Genomic DNA, 17,500 nt, shown 5'->3' on the forward strand with positions numbered 1-17,500 from the left:
GGTCTGTCCCCCAGCCGCTCTCCAAGAGAGTCTCTGCAGCGCTGTGACATGCTTTCTGAAACCCCGCCCACATACCCGCACAAGGAGAGGTGCTGCAGCGCCGGCGCCAGGGAGTCCTGGCCCGACACGCACACGCGAGAGCGCCGTGGGCTCACGCTCTCCTCCGTCATGCACTCCAACTCTGGCCGGGTTTCTCTAACAGCACGGGAGTAGGCGTCCGGATCAAAGGCGTGCCGCAGCAGAAGGCTCTCCAGGGCCGCGGTGTGAGCAGACGCCTCGGCCACGTTGAAACGGGGCATGCAGCGTAGCAGCAGGAAGTGGGAGGGAGAGACTTCCTGTCGGCGGAGCACCAAACAGAGCACCACCGTCTTGCTTACGATGTTGAGCAGCTTGTAGCGGTGGCCTTCCCTCACCGCGTGGCGATCGTAGGTGTTCCTCGGCGGCCGTGACGGCACAGACACGTTGACGGGGAGGCGAACTCTCTCGATGATGCTGCGTATGGTGTGCTCCCCTCCCAGCATGCCTTGCTCTAAAGGGGAGCGCGTGCAAAAGCGTCCACGGCAACCAAACGGCAGGCTGACGCTCTGATTGGTGCGATGGTTCATGCAGACCAGGCAGGGGGTTTTACCTGAGAAGACAAGGTCAGGGGTGTAAAAACCATGCACAAACACATTAGTCTGTCAGGAAACTAACCTTAACTCAGCTAAAATAATACATAAAAATAATGATTTATGATCTCGTTTTTCTGATAAAATGTCTGAAATATTTGTGGAATATTGTGATGAAACAAAGCCAGCTCCTTTTTTGTTGGACTTTCTTTCCTATTTTCAACTTTAAAATGTAAAAACTGACTTTTGTTTAGTAAGAACTGACCGCTAAAGTCCTATGATTGATTCAAACCCTCACAAATACAATATAAATAAACACTAAGACTGACATCCTGTATCGTTTTTTAGAGAAAATATGATTTTGACCGACTACCAGTGAGACGCCGGCTCGTTTACCAGCGAGTTGCATCACATCTTCCTTTAACAACTCCGAGAATCAGGAGAGCAGTTGATTTCTGTGGTGAAATGTTTTCTCAGACGGCGTTTCTCGAACGTTTTAGCCCGAAGCAAAGAGTGGTCGTGTTTTCCAAAAAGAATTTCAGATTCTTCAGATTACGAGACAGTTTTCCGCTTCAGCTCAAGTCATCGTGGATGAACCTGAGTCAAGTTAAGGTCAGAGTCTTTTCAGGATTGTGTCTATAGGTGTGATTAAATGTTTTTCAGACACTGAGTCTAAACATTTTTTATTAATGCAGCGCAGCCAGAGGGGCTTTAGATTAGAACCACTCAGGATTGATTCTTAGCCTGGTCCCTCCTACTTCTCTGAATCTTTAAAATAACTGCAGATGACGAAATCCTCAAAATGATTTACTCGTGTATTCCTCTACAAGGTGGAGAGCATCCTCGTCTCCACTCCACAGCCACGCCTGTCTGACAGCTTAGAAACAAACCAGACTAAGTTTTGTTTCATCTTTTGTTGCCACTATTTTAGAAAACTTGTTTCAACCAAATTTATATCAGAAAATAAAAATAAAAACTTTATAAATTATTTATCTTTAAAATTTAACATTCTGGGAATCATCTCAAGTCATTCACACACACACACACACACACACACACACACACATACTCTCATATATACACAAACACACACACAGAAACGTGCTCACACACACACACACACACACACACACACACACACACACACACACACACACACACACACACATAAACGTGCTCACACACACACACACACACACACACACACACACACACACACACACACACACACACACACACTCAGACACATAACACACACAAAAACATGCATGCACACAGATACACACACACAAATACACACATGCACAAACACATGCATGCACACACACACGCATCCACCCACAAACACACACACACATTCAAATGCGCGCGCACACACAAACACACACACACACTCACACACTCACACACATACATAAACACACATACACACACACACACACACACACACACACACACACACTCACACGCATCCACCCACACACACCCACACATACACAAACACACACACACACACACACACACACTCCCATATATACACAAACACACACACATAAAAATGGTCACACACACACACACACACACACACACACACACACTCAGACACATAAACACACACGCACACAGATACACACACGCACACAGATACACACACACAAATACACACATGTACAAACACATGCATGCACACACACACGCATCCACCCACAAACACACACACATACAAATGCGCGTGCACACACAAACACAAACATATGCACATGCAGCCATGCACACATGCATGCACATGCACACTCATAAACACACACACACAAACATGCATGCACACAGATACACACACACACTTATATGTGCAAACACAAACATACAAACACACACATGCACAAACACATGCACGTACGCACACACACACACACACACACACACACATAAACACGTGCACGCATCCACACACATAGTCACACACACGCACACTTATGCGCGCACGCACATACACACAAACACATGTACACACACTAGAGGACCTGAACACACTCCTGGGCAGAAAGGCCCAGGGAGCAGCTTTGATTAATTCAGTGCCGTGCTCAAGAGCACATCAGCCATGATTGAGAGTGAAGCAGGCCCTTTGCGTCCCACACTATACTATTGATTGTTTTATCACATTTTACTGAGATTTGTGTTTTAAGACAGCCAGATGGTGATTCCATCTCCAACTTCAGTAATCCCTCTTCTGTTACATTACCGACACTCATTCCTCGGGTCTCCAATTAAAAAACAAGTCAGAAATCTGCCATCTGCTTACTTCTGGGAGTCTTTCCCAGGCGTCGCAGGAGTGCGCTCAGACCAGTCTTCTCCCTTGGGGGCGTGGCACAGAGAAGCTCCGCCTTCCCCATGAGTGACAGCTCATCCCCCGCCTGCAGAGTGAAGCTGTAGGGCTCGCTGTCCTCACTGAACTCCCCCGAAACCACCTGGAAGACCCGTGTGCTTGTAAATATGCTCGCCATGCTGGATCATGACTATTCTGCTGGCTTCACATTAGTAGTAAACAAAGAAAAGGAATGGGAGTGGCTGGAGCTAACCTTGACACTGAAAGTGATCGCCTCCATAACAAAGACCCGATCAGGGAAGACTCCGGCAACTTCTTCCACACTGGAGAAATACTGGACCGGATCTCTGACGTCACGGTCTTCATCCAGTAACTTGAATTTACCTTCAGACGATGAAGAAGGAAGGAGAGGAGGGTTAAAGGAGAAAAACTGATACAGAAAAAGGACGGCAAAAAGAAAGAAGCACAGTATAACGATGAAGGTTTTCCTTCAGCATGCAGGTACTTTCACTACTGCGACCTATGACCTGGCACCAGCTCCAAGCCCATCAACAACCGAAAGAGTTGGCATAGCAACCAATAAAGGACCCCTATTTTCACGCAGAGCAGAGACACATCACCATGGAGACGCTCACACATAAAACTCTTTCTCTTAGAACATCTCTCTCCTCCCCCGTCTGTAACCCTTCCACAGCAGCACTCTCTTAAGTTCTCTTGTTGAGACTAACGTTATTTCTGATGACTGTTTAATCAGACAAATAAAAAATGCATTTATGGAATGTAAAAAGGTTCCTAAAATCTGCACATTTCTCTATTTGTCCACATTTAACTGTTTCAGAGAGGACCTCCCGTTTCGCTGAGTCGGACGTTTATGTGCACAGAAAAACATCTTAATTTTGTTTTGGAGGCAGAGCAGAATACAAAACTCCCCCATCGCCTACACCAGCACCAAAGACATTCCTGAAAGGAGCGATTTTCATCATCGCCTCCCTCTCCTCTCTACCAGCGACAGCCTGAGTGAACGGTTTAAAACAAACAAAGATTATTATGATTTAATGACACAAACAGTTACTGATCATAACTCAGATAGAAATATGTACACATAGAAGCTCTGGCTGCTTTTCCTAGATGACAAGGAGGACCGTGTTCATTCCTAAAACCAGTTTGGGACAAAGGACCATTCAGCTTTTCTGTCCTCCACACCTCTGTCTCTGCCTCTCACGGATGAGGACGAGGAGGATTCTGACTGACGAGAGATGAGGAGGAGGAGGGAGACATCCTGCTGTCCATCCCCAGGGGAGAAACCTATATTGCTCTCATCCTAGGCTTATTTAGACTTCCTGTATGAAGTCATCTCACAGACGTTAGCTCATCACTGGAGAGGATTTCCGATGCCAAAACACCTGCAGTAATTAAAAAGACATAAGTAATCTTCATGGGCATAAGCGCTACATCCGGTTTACAGACCTCTGCAGGTTGGGGCTTGGGGAAAAAGGGCTTTTTATCATTTTCATTAAATGTAAACATGCATGCTTTTTAAAATTGAGTTAGAAACAAAAAAAATCATAAAAATGTTAAGTTTTTTCTGATTGAATTGTTTCTATTTGAATAGATGTTGAACAGTTGAGCTTATCTTTCCAATCTTTGGTTTTTGTATCAGATAAAAAACGATAAAAACGTTTCATTCCTCTTTGTTGAGTTTTCATTTACAAGCTAATGTGTGTGTGTGTGTGTGCGCGCGCGTGTGTGTGTGCACATTCATCTCAAAGATTGCCAAGTAGAAGAGAGGGAGTGAGGCGAGAGTCTCACTGTTCCCTTTAAACTTAGCTGCAAGCAGCTCTACAGGCAGGCTATAAAAATGGCTGATTTACTGTAAACTTGTATTTTAATTAAAATTAGTCAAAGAAGTTCCTTTAAGGTGAAAGAAAAGAACGTTTTGTCTTCTTTAAGTTGCACTTGTCAAGCTTTTTCCTGTAGAAACTAAAAGTCTGCATGCTTCAGGTCCAGGTTACTCGTGTCTCCTAATGCAGTCCTGAATAAAGTCGTGCTGCTTTTATTTTGTTTTTGCAACTCTAATCTACTTCATTCGTCTTTTCTTATTATATTTGGAACATGCAGTAAGAAAACTTGTTTATGACTTCGACACTAAAAAAGTAAAATGTGTTAAATGACGATGATCTCAGCATCCCGAACAAACGTTCTTCCTTTCCTCCAAAACAGAGTCTGAGAGGCGGCGGGAGCGGGAGGTGACATCAGCGATGCATCAGTGGAGGAAGCAACAGAGAGGAGGCATTAAGATCCAGTTACACAGCAAATAATGTGACTGTACGGAGACGGAACAATGGGAATGTGCAGATGAGCTCCGGTGAGGTCATACCGACTAGACCCATTCAGCAGGAAGACCACAAGTCAGTGGCCAGGAGGAGCCAGGAGGAGGTCACATGGTAGCAGGTTAGATGAGTGATGCAGCAGCAAGTGTGTTTGAACTAAATGCTGGAAATGCATTACTTAGCCCTGCTAATTATTACTTTTATCTTTTTTAATGATCATAAATCTGTTTATTCACCTTGTTGTTTCCTGCAGAGCAGAATCAGAACCATAAACAACAATGCACCGACTGTCTTTGATATTTGGAGTTTGAAAACAAAGATCAAAAAATCGTGTTTTCAGAAAATCTTAAAGAAAAAAAACAGCCAAGTCAACGAGCTGTAGCAGTGATCTGGAGTCAAGCTGACTCTAAAAGTTAACCAGATGTTCATCTAGTGGAGACTTTCTGACTGTTTCAGTAAAATCCATTTGATGGTTCTTCAGATATTTTACTTTTATATCTACATTCATAACAAACTAGCAAAGGCTCACCCTGCTAAACTCTCAGATTCCAACTTCTGGAGCAGCAGAACTTTCTGGTCAGTCCAAAAGTATCAACCTTAATCCGAGCCCCCAGGATCTGCTGCACGAAGCATGCAACCTACTTCCGGTCCGGCGTTTGTTTACATGAAGACCATAAAAGGAATGATGCCACCCATTAGCACTAATCCACTTTTTATGTCTTTATGAGGCGTAAACTATAGGAACACCAGCGGTCACGGCTCTGCCTACTGCACTAGAGGGGTGGAGGATGGCATGGAAATCTGGCCAGAGCTAACATTGGAGTAGCATTTTAGCTACTTTCTGGTGAGGTGATAAACAACCGTAAAAGATCTGAAGCTCGTCAGTACCTGGATAGTAAGGCTGGTCGTGTTTTGTTACAAAAGGTGAAACAAAGCCTTAAATCCCTCATCACCAAGCCTGGGTTATAGCTGCATCAGCATGTGTTATCAGCGTGTTTGATAATCTAGAAAGTTAAACACTGAGCTCTATTTTAATCATGTGTCTGCTTGTTAAAAGCATAATTACTTTTAGGTCTCAAATCAGGGATTAAACGTTTTAATTATTTTTATTTCAGGTTGAGAAGGCAGTGAGACAGGGAAAGACTGGGGGTCTCATATACAAAACGTTGCGTAGAATCCTTACTTAAGCCGTACTTAGGCTCAGCAAAGAAAATGTACTTACGCCAAGCAGGTTTGTGACTTATAAAACATGGAGTACGCACAACTTCACGCTATCTCCGCTTTATAAATCACAAACTACCTAGAAATGTGCTCAGGTGTTTCTGGATTACATCCCGCCCTCGACACGCCCACTTTCTGCCATAAATGGTCAATGCAAAGTGCCTTGTGGATCTCGTGCGTATACATAAGCCGGCTCGTTGCAGCATTCACCATTAACGATGGCGACCGCGGATCAAGGAGGCAGAAATTGAGGCACCTGTGGGTGAGGTGGAGAAATGAACGGAAGTGCTTTTGCAAAACAAATAAGTGAAAATCCATGGAGTGGCACAGCGTTGCTGAAGCCGTCAATGCTGTGAGTTCTTCAGAGATCTGAGGCAGATATAAAAATATGGTCCAATCAGAATCCGATCCCCAGATTCTTGGGTGAGAGTCACGCACGCTAACCAGTCAGCCAAACGGACATCTCCCTTGGCCGAGTAGCCAGGGCGCATGATCAATCGGGTCACACTGACAGGATGCACACTGTGACTACGTTTACATGCAGCCAATATCCGGGTTATGATGGGGTTAAGGTCGGTATTCGGGTTTCTGAGTTGATCAGAATAACCCGTTTACAAGCAAACATAGAAAGAGTTACCCCTAACTTGCATAACTCGATTTAAATGCGGACGTTGGGGTAGCGTCAGGACGTATGGAATACGTCAAGACGCAATATCCGTCATTTCCGGTTCATTCTTTTCGGTTACCTTCTTGTATATTTCGCTGTCTCTGTACTTTCGGCCGTCAACGAAAGATATAATGTTCATACTTTTCACCAGATCGATGAAGACAGAGGTTTCCTCGTCACTCCAAAAGTGTGGTGCTGTGCCGCGACTCGCCATGTTGCTCCCAACTTGTTGTTTACTTCCGGTGTTCTGGCGCATACAAGACGGGGATATCCCGATATGCGTTTACACGACCAAACATTCGGGTTAGAAAAAGGTTACCCCAGGTGTAGTAACCGGGTTTTTAAAACTGCTGGGATGTGGGTAACTCTTAGTTCCTAGGAATGGTGCACCTGTGTATTTTTACCTCTGAGAACAACTTACAAGGCATTCATTCCTACTAGAGGCCGCTGCAAATGTATTATTCAAACGAGTGTACCACTCCCTGAACACTGAGCCTGAGCTTCAACAGCTGGAATTAACTATTAGACTTCCTCCACAGAAAACATTGAACAGTCCTTGAAGCTGGGATATGCTGCATTGTTAATCACATAATCAAACTAAACTAGCTTAAATATCAGAAAGTTAACCTGTGGAGAGGGGAGAAGGACTATTTACCTTTACCCCAGGGGAATTTAGCATTTTATGGAAAATGTGTATTCTTATAAAGGAGACTAAACTTTAACTGAGTTTTTTTTAATTGGGGGGGGGGGGGGGGGGCATGTTAATGAATGATCAATGCCGTAGTGTTCCATATCCATGCATGTGGGCGTGCACGCTCTCACCCTGGTACTGCAGCGGAATGTCGATCTTGGGTCCGATCACGTAGTGTCCTTCCTCTAAGCTGTGGGCCGTCACCGTGGTCCACTGACGGCAGGAGTGCAGAAGCACCACATCCTCCTCAGACAGACCCTCCACACATTCACCTGCAGCACCAAAGAAGGAGTTCAACCAGAGCCTCTGGTGGGAGGTGGTTTTACTTTTTATGTCTCACTTGGGAATTCGGGGAGGGAAAGTGTTAAAAGGCCCTCACATGCCCACACACGAGCAATCAGGGCTCAGTGTTCATAATTATCAGCATCAGTGACGGTTCACCACCCCCTAACCTATACTCATCCAGACCATTGCAGCTGGCAGCCTGTTATCTCACACACACACACACACACACACACACACACACACACACACACACACACACACACACACACACACACACACACACACACACACACACACACACACACACACACACACACACACACACACACACACACACAGTGCTGCAGCTTGCCTACGAACACAACTGCATTGATTTCCACTGATGGCACAGTGGTACAATTCAATCAGACAGCACACTCAGCTGTAGCTGCAGGAATGTAAACTCGTGACCAAAACTGGAAGAAGTTTGAATAAAATCCGGTTCAAATTGCGACAGTTTTCCCAGATCATGAATTATCAGCGCGATTCCCACAATCTGGAAAGCCTGGATGACCTGTTTCAGTGCGGAAGTGACGCACAGTCACGGTTCGCTTCACTGCTCAGTTGATGTATGAGAATTTCGTTTGAAGCACTTGTCACAATGCGTCTGGCTAATCTAATCATTTAATATCTGGAGCATTCATGATGCTGCTGGAAACTCCCCATTAAATGACGGCGTCACGCGGCCCACCTCCCGATGCATACAGATCTGTTGGTGAAGGGACTCAAATCGCTTCCATGTCGTAAATAATTAGCCCAACTCTCACCTGGGCTGCGTAACCGTGCAAACGCTGCAGGGTAACTTTAGTGCGGTAATTAAACACCCGCTGAACAGAACGCGCGCCTCCAGATGCGTCATTTACGGATTTCTGGTGCGCACTTTAGTCCAACCAGGAAAAGTTGGAGACTTGCCCCGTGTTCGCTGCTCGTTAGTATTCACCACATTCACCGACAGATTACAGCATTTACATATGAAAAGAATTGAGCAGCACTTCAGCAGCACAACAGACACTTTGTGGCTTTCTAGGCCTCCTGGACCTGGAACAACTTTGGCCATGACACCCGTCAGCCGTTCCCAAAGTAAAGTAACCATATCTGCTGCTGAAGGAGCAAATAAAAACTATAACATACACGCAAAATATAAACACAGGTCACGTTAAGACGACGGCATTATAAATGCAGCAAGGTGGAGAGATTTAAGCGACAAAATAACGGAAATACAGCCATACAGAGATACAGTCCTTTCAAAATAAGAGCAAGCAATGTGGTTTCTGCAATTGAGACACTCATTCTAACTAAATATCTTATATTTAATAAAGAAAAAAGAATTAATAATAGCTACCTAACTGCTGTATGAAATTAACACTAGTTTAATTTGATCCCACATAATCAAAACCATTTGTTTTTCTTAATTTTTTAACAATTTTAAAAGGCAGAAGTTCCAAGAGCAGCCAGTTTATTTAATATTTTTTATTTTATAAGTCTAGTTGGGTATTAAATACTTAAATGACAAAAGTTGATATTTTTTCTAGAATCAGCCTAAAACAATTATTGCGTTTTTCAAATTACAGTTGATTAAGCAATACTATATGTGAGTAACTGGCTTTCATTTAGCAGTTCTGCTTTAACGTAGACCTATCAGACTAACCGGTTTACAAGTGAATTTCAATAGTTGATTATTTTTCACTTTTCTCCCACAGCGTCGTTTTTATTATTAACCTTTTGAAAGCCAATACATTTATTTTGAAAGTCACAGGCGGAAACGGTTTCTCGCCTATTTTGACATCTTTAAAGTCTTCCAGTTAAACGCCTGCACGTAAGAGTCATAATCTTCCAGTTTAATGCAAACACAACAACACAAACACTTCTTCGACGACGCTGCACGCTCCGTTAACCGTCGTTTGCTGTTTTAGTCGTAATAACTCTAATTCTAGTGTCGGTAATAGAGAGTTTTCTGACGGTGGAAAAGTTTGAACCGGTGCAGAAGCACCGCACAAATGTCCGGTTCTTACCGTGGGCCAAACGGACCAGGGTGGGCAGCCGGAACTTGCCGACCACCGCGTCCAGCGGCAGCCCCAACGGGCTCCAAGTGATCTCCGACAGGCTCACCGACAACTTCTCCATCCTCCCGGGGCATCACGGTACCGGAGAGAGCAGTGACGGTAACGGTGATGGTAGTAGCGATGGTGACGATGAAGAGGAGGACGGTGGTGGGATGACGGCAAAGAGTTTCGCCTTGTTTGAACGTAGAAGAGGAGAGCGTAGTTCTCGGTCGGTGCGCGCGAGCGGAGTGAGGGCGCGCGAGCCTCTCTCGTCCACCTTTCGCCCGCTGCCTCCCCCACACATCCGAGTCAGCTAGTCAAACGTTTACGTGCGGCTAACCAGCTACTCTCCTGGTTACTAAACTGTGAGTAGATGGTAGAAAAGGCCGGTTATCTGGGCATGTTTTGGAAAGGCTTCCAGATCTTTTTCCTGAAGCTTCAGGATCATAGAAACTAAAGTCAGAGCAGATATAATAAACATTTCAGGCAGACTGATGAATGGTGACAAGATGCAAACAAGCAAAACAACTAAATCCAGGAAAAATAAAGAAAATCTGAGATAAAAGGCGAGAAAACTGATGTGAGTTTGAAATAATCAAGACAAAGTTTGGCTACTTTTAAGTGAAAACTAAGCAGAGTTAGGACCGCGTGTGATAAAATGAACATGGAATGTTCTCAGAGAAATGTGGAACTTTGATTAGTGAAGGGATTTTTATGCATTTGTCTTAGAAGATGGTTAGTCAGCCCCATGCTTCCTTATGGGAATAGTTGTGTGTAGAATCAAACAGGCCAGGTTAGAAGAGACAACAGCTGAATCGGCCTCCATACCAAAAACAACAGAAACAAACTTTTCAAATCTTAGTCATTCAAAAACCAAACAGCTCCTGGATGTCATCACCCGGTGTTCATGGATGCAGCTGGACTACCTCAACCAGAGCTACTCAGTACGGCTTTCTTTGTTCCAGCAGGGATGCATTGCAGAGCTTACTTACAATTCTATCTTCTTTTCCTGATTTATGGAAGCTAAGAGGAATGCTTCAACTCTACAACTCCATGTTGGTAGCCAATTATTTTAAGCACGGAATTCACAAAGACTTTTAATAAATCACAAAGTTTTGATGTTTCCATTCTGTTTGGAAATGTGGTACGACATAAGAAGTCAGACGAGTGCACTGTGCTGTAGAAAAGAACCAAACCTTTTACAGAATAACTTGCAACAGAACCAAGCATGGACCAGACTTTAACGACGTAGCTTAACAGTGGAGTAAACATTTAACAGCTTGCCAGTTGCAAAATAAATATAATCAACACATCAAAAATCAACCATTTGGTTAGTCTTATCATTTTAAGGGAGAAATTGCGCAGGATGTCTACAGTTCACTCAATCCTAATAGATTTTTCCAGAATCACAAACCACACCGACACCCATTCAGCAACATGCAACAGGGAGGTTTATTCCCTGTTCAATTAAACACAAACCCAAACTGTGGTTTGTTGGTTATGAATAGTTCACTCATTCCTAAAATGTGGATAACACTGAAAAACACACGTGCAGAAAGACCAGCTACTCTACAGGAGACATGTAATAAGTGTGAAAGCTCTAGATGCACATATGTAATTACATCTTTAAGGCAGAAAGGTGCTTTAATCTCCACAAAAGTAACTAATAAAAATGTTATGTAATCATTGCAAACAACAGAATTTTATAGTAAGTGTCTGCCATAGTAATAAAAAGAAATAAAAAGACCAACATTTGGGATAATAATTTTATTTCATCCATATTAACAAAAATTCAAATAGGAAGATGGATTTTAGGATTGAAGAACTTGGGATGTATATCACAGAAGAGGCGTTCCGCATGATGGAAAAGTTAGTGTGCAGGCTCTGAAAAACAGAAAAAACAATTAAATGATGGCAATCTCCACACAATCAAGCAGATGCATTCTAGGAGTTTATTCCAGGAAAAATTGTTTATTTTTTTCCCCCCAGAAAGCAACTTCAGATTCAGTGACATCTAGTGGTTAATAAATGCAACTGCAAGATCATGTTCATGTTAAATGATAAATGAGCCGCACTTGTATAGCACCTCTCAGAGTAAGGACTCCAAAGCACTTTACACTACAGTGTATCATTCATCCATTCACACACACTTTTGATGAGCTATGATGTAGCCACAGCTGCCCTGGGGCGCACTGACAGAGGCGAGGCGATGTTATGGTATAAATGAGTAGCCAATAACAGTATATCAGGTGAGACTTTGGGATATTCAGCTGAAATTTCTACACCAGCTGCTGCAGTTCTACAACTAAAGCATAATAATAGATCATGAATTACAAATGTTAGACAACTTACTGCTCGTCACAGCCTTCTTACCTAGAAAAAACAAACGAGACATTAGTCACAACTAAAGATCTGTAAATAAGTTCTGAACAGATCATGGTGCTTTTATTTAGAACTAGATTATTTTAGCTAAAAACCATTTGTGACCTAATTATAGAATAAGAGACTGTTTTGATAGAAGTTGAATGACAAATTCATGCTTACAGTGAAGTCACTGTGCAAACTGGTTGTCTTAGATTTGGAACATGAGCTAGAATTAAGGTCTAGGAGCATCTTTCCTGTTTTAATATCATCACATAAGTAAGTTTCATTCATTTGGAACAACAGAGATCAAACTCACCCCCGTAGGAAATTTTGTAGTAGAGGTATGCCATGATGCCGACTCCAACCCACAACTCCTGGTGTACCTTAGTGTAGTATGGCCTCATTAGAGACCACCAATTAGTAAAAGCACGGCCAGCCATCTATGGGGAGATTAAAAAATAAAACTAAAGTACTTCATCGTTTGTATATTAAAGCAAAACCTCAGGGTTCCTTTAACACAGACAAGAAAACTTCATTCTGGTTAACGCACCAACATCCTATCTTGAAAAAAGATAGATAAGGTCCTATCTTTAAAAGCCAGATATCATGGAAGAACAAACATTTTAATATTATACTCATCACAGCATGCACTTTTTTATTTCATTTATTTATCCTTTAAGTAGAGAGCTTCTGCTGGTGGACTCAGGGCCTTGCTCTGACTGACCCGTAGCTGCAACAGTTTATCTGACTGTCTAAACACAAGAAGTTGGAAAGAGATCAAAACTATTCTGAAAGTTATATGAAAATTGTTTCACCTTTGTTGAATGCAGGTCTCACGCTGTTTGTGCTAACGCTAACAATAAAGTTACAGCCAGATTATAACTTCTCACCTTAAACTGATGTCCCTGTTACTTTTAGACAACCTAATCTGTCAAGACAATCCTTAAATGAACAAATATGCTCTTTATATTATCAAATATGTAACAAACTTAACTGGCTAAAGCTAACCAATGAAATAAACTATGACGTGTTTTGGCTAACCACTGGTAGCATTTAGCTAAAGTGCTAGCTAGGTGTAGCTGCCATCTAATCGCGGAACGAAACCACTTCTTCGTCTGAAATCGGCATTTGGACTTGAATTGTGTTGTTCGGTTATGACAACCGTCTCTGTGTATATTGTACTAAAACATATAACTTACATTTATCACGCTGCAGTTGGAAGGTCAAGACAGCCGCTGCTGCTAAACGTCAAAGTCGACTCGTAGGGGGAAGCGAGTTCTCCGCTTTTCTCGGTGTTGTAATGCAGTCCTGATTTGGTGCGTAGCGCCATCTAACGATGAGAACATGTACAGCATCTAAAGAGGCGTTGGCTTAACCTCTCTTCCTAAACATGTAATTTTCTCCTTTTCTTGATTTTGGATCTGAAAATAATGAGGGTAGTCCTAAACTATAACAACCTAATATTAATTTTAAAGCATGTCTATTATTTTAAGTAGTTTAATCACAGTAGTGCAGGAATAACAAATCTGTAAATAAATAAATCCTCCATCCTTAATGTTTGAGCATATCGCTCATATTTTAAATTACTCTAAGCGGTGTCTAATAAAACTAACAACTTTATTTTATCCTGTGGAGGGCTTCATCTCTAATTTCATAAAATAGATTTTTTTAAAATTGAATTGAATATAGTTTGTATGTTCGCTGGCTGCTGTACTGACATTGAGTATCTTGTTGAGCCTCTGCCAACATCATCGAGGCGAGAATCTGAGGTGTGCAGCTAGTCACGGACCACCGGCGCTCACCAGAGAGAATGAGTAAATAAAACTCTGGCACACATCCCAAGGGTAAAAGAGGACATTGTGTATCATGCTGTTCTGTTAACACTCACAAAAACTTTCACAATTAGACATTTTATCTCTGGACAAAACAGAAATAGATCACTGTAATGGTTTTATTTCAGAACATAAGTTGCAAACATGTAAAAAACTAACTTCCCAGTAGGAGCTTTGGCATAAAATCCCCACATATAGAAACCTGAAAGTTTGCTCCAGTTCAAAGGTGTTTCTCACTTCCACTTTTCTCAACTCTTCCAGTTTTTATCTGCAGTTTAGGAAAAAGAAATCTCAGCAGGCACTAAACTTTTGCTTTCTGTATCAAACATCGAGTGACTCCTCCACATCTTTGTGTGAGTCCTGCAGAGAGAACTTTCTGCTCTTTTCTGTCCTCGTGCTCTGATCGGCAGGAGGCACCTTGTTCCTTTATGAGCACCTAAAGGTCAGACCCTGATGTAGGCGCTCAGCGCTGAGAATCAACAGTTGTGCCAGTTTAAAAGGACATCAGAGCTTCTGCCCTACAGCCCTGCTTTAGGCAAGATTAAGACGTGGGATTGGTTTGTACCAAACAACTTTCTGTGTTCCTTTTTCTCTTTAGGTGTTTGCATGTGTGTGCTTGTGTCTGGTAACACGAGGGTGTGTGTAAGGATTCCTGACATGACTAATCAGCTATTATTGTTTGGAAACGTTCAGTTTTTGTTGTAACCGTTTCCCAGATGGAGGCTTAACTCATCTCTGGAGGTTGTTTTTGTGCTGTGTTTGGAGGCGACATGGCTTCAGGTGGAGCGGAGAGAGACGACGGAGGAATTTCGATGGACATCGACGATGTGCACATGCTCCTCCAAGGTCAGACGTGTGTGTATTAATGTAGATGTGGAAAGTGACTCTGCAGCCAGAATCAACCATTCATCAAGTTTGCACTAACGTAAAGACGGTCAGAAAACATGCACTTATTATGATGCTTGCGTTTTGTAATTAACAAAAAATATCTGAATTTATTTATTTATTTATTTATTTAACTTATGTTTTTCAGGAGGATAAACTGCTTGAGATGTAACATCTCGTTTTCGAGCAGGTCCTCCTACAACACAACCAATAACAAATAAGGTGGCAGAGTTAGAAAGTTGTAACAGAAATAAAAAAAAAAAAAAAAAAAAAAAAAGGGGAAAGTAAATAATAGTAAAATCAACGATATGTATAAATGTATATATATACACACGTAAATATAAACACATAAGCAAGGATACATAGATACCAACAAGTGTACATACGTACATACATACCTATATACCAAATTAAATTAAATAAAACTGCTGTGAGGCACTCAAAGAGAAATAAGGGCAAGAAATTACATTGTAAATAAACCTAAAGTGAAGTAGTATCCCAATTGAATACAAAGTTTGGCAACGAAATACAGCATGTTAGCCATTGAATGCACAAAATCATCATAGTAAAGATTAAACAAAGCAACTACAGCTTGGCTTTACATAAGCATAAACAGTGCGGGAAAATTTACGAATTGTTGAGATGGATCTTAATTCAGCGGGTAATTTATTCCAGTCCTGAGGAGCTTTAACATTATTTCTAAAATAGGATCTTCTTAAAATGTAAAAACTCAGCATTATGTTAATTTTCTGGTTAAAATGATTTTGTTAAGGCATAAAATCTAATTTTGGTTCAGTTGTTTGGGCATATAACTTTTTTTATTTTAATTTTTTACCGTGTCCTGTCTGGCTGTGAAGCAAACAGAATTGATGTCTGAATGCTGGTGGCAAGCCTTACAGATTTACTCTCAGGTGGAGCATCAAAGCGTCTGCTTTTAATGTCGCGCCTGATACTTAAAACTTTTTTGTTATTGTTTTTGAATGCTTTGTAATTCCGACCTGACACGGAGTCAGAGGTGAAAGAGAAAGGAAAAGACAAAAGATGGGGGGGGTTCCCACAAAAATGAACAATAATGAACAAGAGTCTGCTTCTAGACCTGCAGAAAGAGAAAGAAGAGAAATGAAAATATATAAAAATAAATAAATTAAAAAAATGGGACACACAACAATACAACAGGAGCAAGCTATCACTGCGTTAACTTGAAGAAATATACAGTCAACACTGTTTAACTGAACAATCACACGATAATAAATCACAGTGCATTTAGTGCCAACCATAGCCTTAAGAACGTGCCCAAGCCCATACTTATGAGAGCACCATGTGTGTGTACACGCGCTTGTTTATGTAAGGTTTCTCTATAAAAGTGTCCAATAGAGAGTGTGAGGGGCCACACATCTGCCCCCTAAAGATGTGTAGAAGACGGAGGGAGCTCCAAGTCCCAGAGATCCAGGTGCTGCCCTAGAACACTAGCCTAGTGAACTAGACCAAATTCTTGCTTTGCAAAGTTTGGTCTAGGCACGCTCTGGTTAGCCAATCACAACTCTCTAGAGGGGTTTCAAACACATAAAGAGCTGTGATTGGTCCATAATGGTGGGCCAATCATAGTGCTCTATCTGCTTAGTGAACAAATCACAGAGCTTTATCCGCTTTGTGGGCCAATCAGGGCACTCTATATGCCTGGTGGGTGGGATGATGCAACAGAGTGAAACAAGAGTATGTCACATTCATTGTCCAGTAGCCTGTGGAGATCATTTGAAAGACAACGGTAGAACCCGCCCCACAACCGAGAGCCGCCAATGGAGCGTGGCCAGGCTACCAGAACACAGGAACCCCAAGGAGGCTGCAACCAGAAAGGCCCCAGACCCCTCGAGAGGCACAGAGGATCATCCCGAGGGGCCACAACCAGCAGCCGGCAGTGTCCCGGGAGATATCAGCGGCAAGCCCACAGGCCCGCCCGCAGCCTCCCACCCCCTAGACGGCCGAGCCCGGGACCCAGCGACCCGGGACCCAGACTCCACCAGGCAGCCACCGGGATTGATCAGGCAGATGCAAAAAATCTTAAACCCCCTGACCCGGGAGCCACGAACATTCAGGCAGACCAGGGCACCGCACTCCACACCAGGTGTGGCAGGGGGAGGGGACATGAAGATCTATATAATCAAAAGAAGTCCCAGGAGAAGGGACATATACAGCCATACACAAACAGTCAC

General features: G+C 42.7%; 3 protein-coding genes across 13 annotated transcripts in view; 1 reads left to right on the top strand and 2 right to left on the bottom strand.

Moving 5' to 3' along the window:
• The window catches only part of gareml (GRB2 associated, regulator of MAPK1-like), a 17,308-nt gene extending 6,807 nt beyond the window's left edge, over nt 1-10,501 (bottom strand). Inside the window, exons 1-5 of one of the 2 annotated variants that reach the window (XM_054748128.2) lie at nt 10,180-10,501; nt 7,975-8,115; nt 3,188-3,318; nt 2,911-3,076; nt 378-628 (exon numbers count right to left, since the gene is read on the bottom strand). In XM_054748128.2, the coding sequence (XP_054604103.2) occupies nt 378-628; nt 2,911-3,076; nt 3,188-3,318; nt 7,975-8,115; nt 10,180-10,291 (801 nt within the window). In that variant the 5' untranslated portion in view covers nt 10,292-10,501. Of the gene's footprint in view, nt 629-2,910; nt 3,077-3,187; nt 3,319-7,974; nt 8,116-10,179 lie in introns of both variants that reach the window. The other variant, XM_015947637.3, reaches the window with a different exon arrangement.
• syne2a (spectrin repeat containing, nuclear envelope 2a) overlaps nt 5,232-17,500 on the top strand; it is a 110,948-nt gene continuing 98,679 nt past the window's right edge. For 9 of the 10 annotated variants that reach the window (XR_011516201.1, XM_054748117.2, XM_070544016.1 and 6 more), the window contains exons 1-2: nt 14,826-14,962; nt 15,122-15,251. Coding sequence is in view for 9 of the 10 variants with exons in the window: in XM_054748117.2 (XP_054604092.2) it covers nt 15,176-15,251 (76 nt within the window). In the remaining variant the exon portion in view is untranslated. Of the gene's footprint in view, nt 5,386-14,825; nt 14,963-15,121; nt 15,252-17,500 lie in introns of those variants that run through there. The other variant, XM_070544005.1, reaches the window with a different exon arrangement.
• On the bottom strand, nt 11,962-13,900 carry atp5mj (ATP synthase membrane subunit j). Its single transcript, XM_054748130.2, has 4 exons — nt 13,773-13,900; nt 12,890-13,013; nt 12,562-12,582; nt 11,962-12,093 (listed from the first exon to the last, which is right to left on the bottom strand). The coding sequence occupies exons 2-4, from the start codon at nt 13,011-13,013 to the stop codon at nt 12,080-12,082; spliced, it is 159 nt and encodes a 52-aa protein (XP_054604105.1). The 5' UTR covers nt 13,773-13,900; the 3' UTR covers nt 11,962-12,079.

Source organism: Nothobranchius furzeri, chromosome 2 (assembly GCF_043380555.1).
Source record: "Nothobranchius furzeri strain GRZ-AD chromosome 2, NfurGRZ-RIMD1, whole genome shotgun sequence".
NCBI classification, from domain to species: Eukaryota; Metazoa; Chordata; class Actinopteri; order Cyprinodontiformes; family Nothobranchiidae; genus Nothobranchius; species Nothobranchius furzeri.

Coding starts and splice junctions, on each gene's coding strand:
- atp5mj (XM_054748130.2), bottom strand. CDS start 13,013: ATGGCTGGCCGTGCTTTTACTAATTGGTGGTCTCTAATGAGGCCATAC. Junction 12,583..12,889: donor CTACAAAATTTCCTACGGGG/GTGAGTTTGATC, acceptor TGTTTTTTCTAG/GTAAGAAGGCTGTGACGAGC.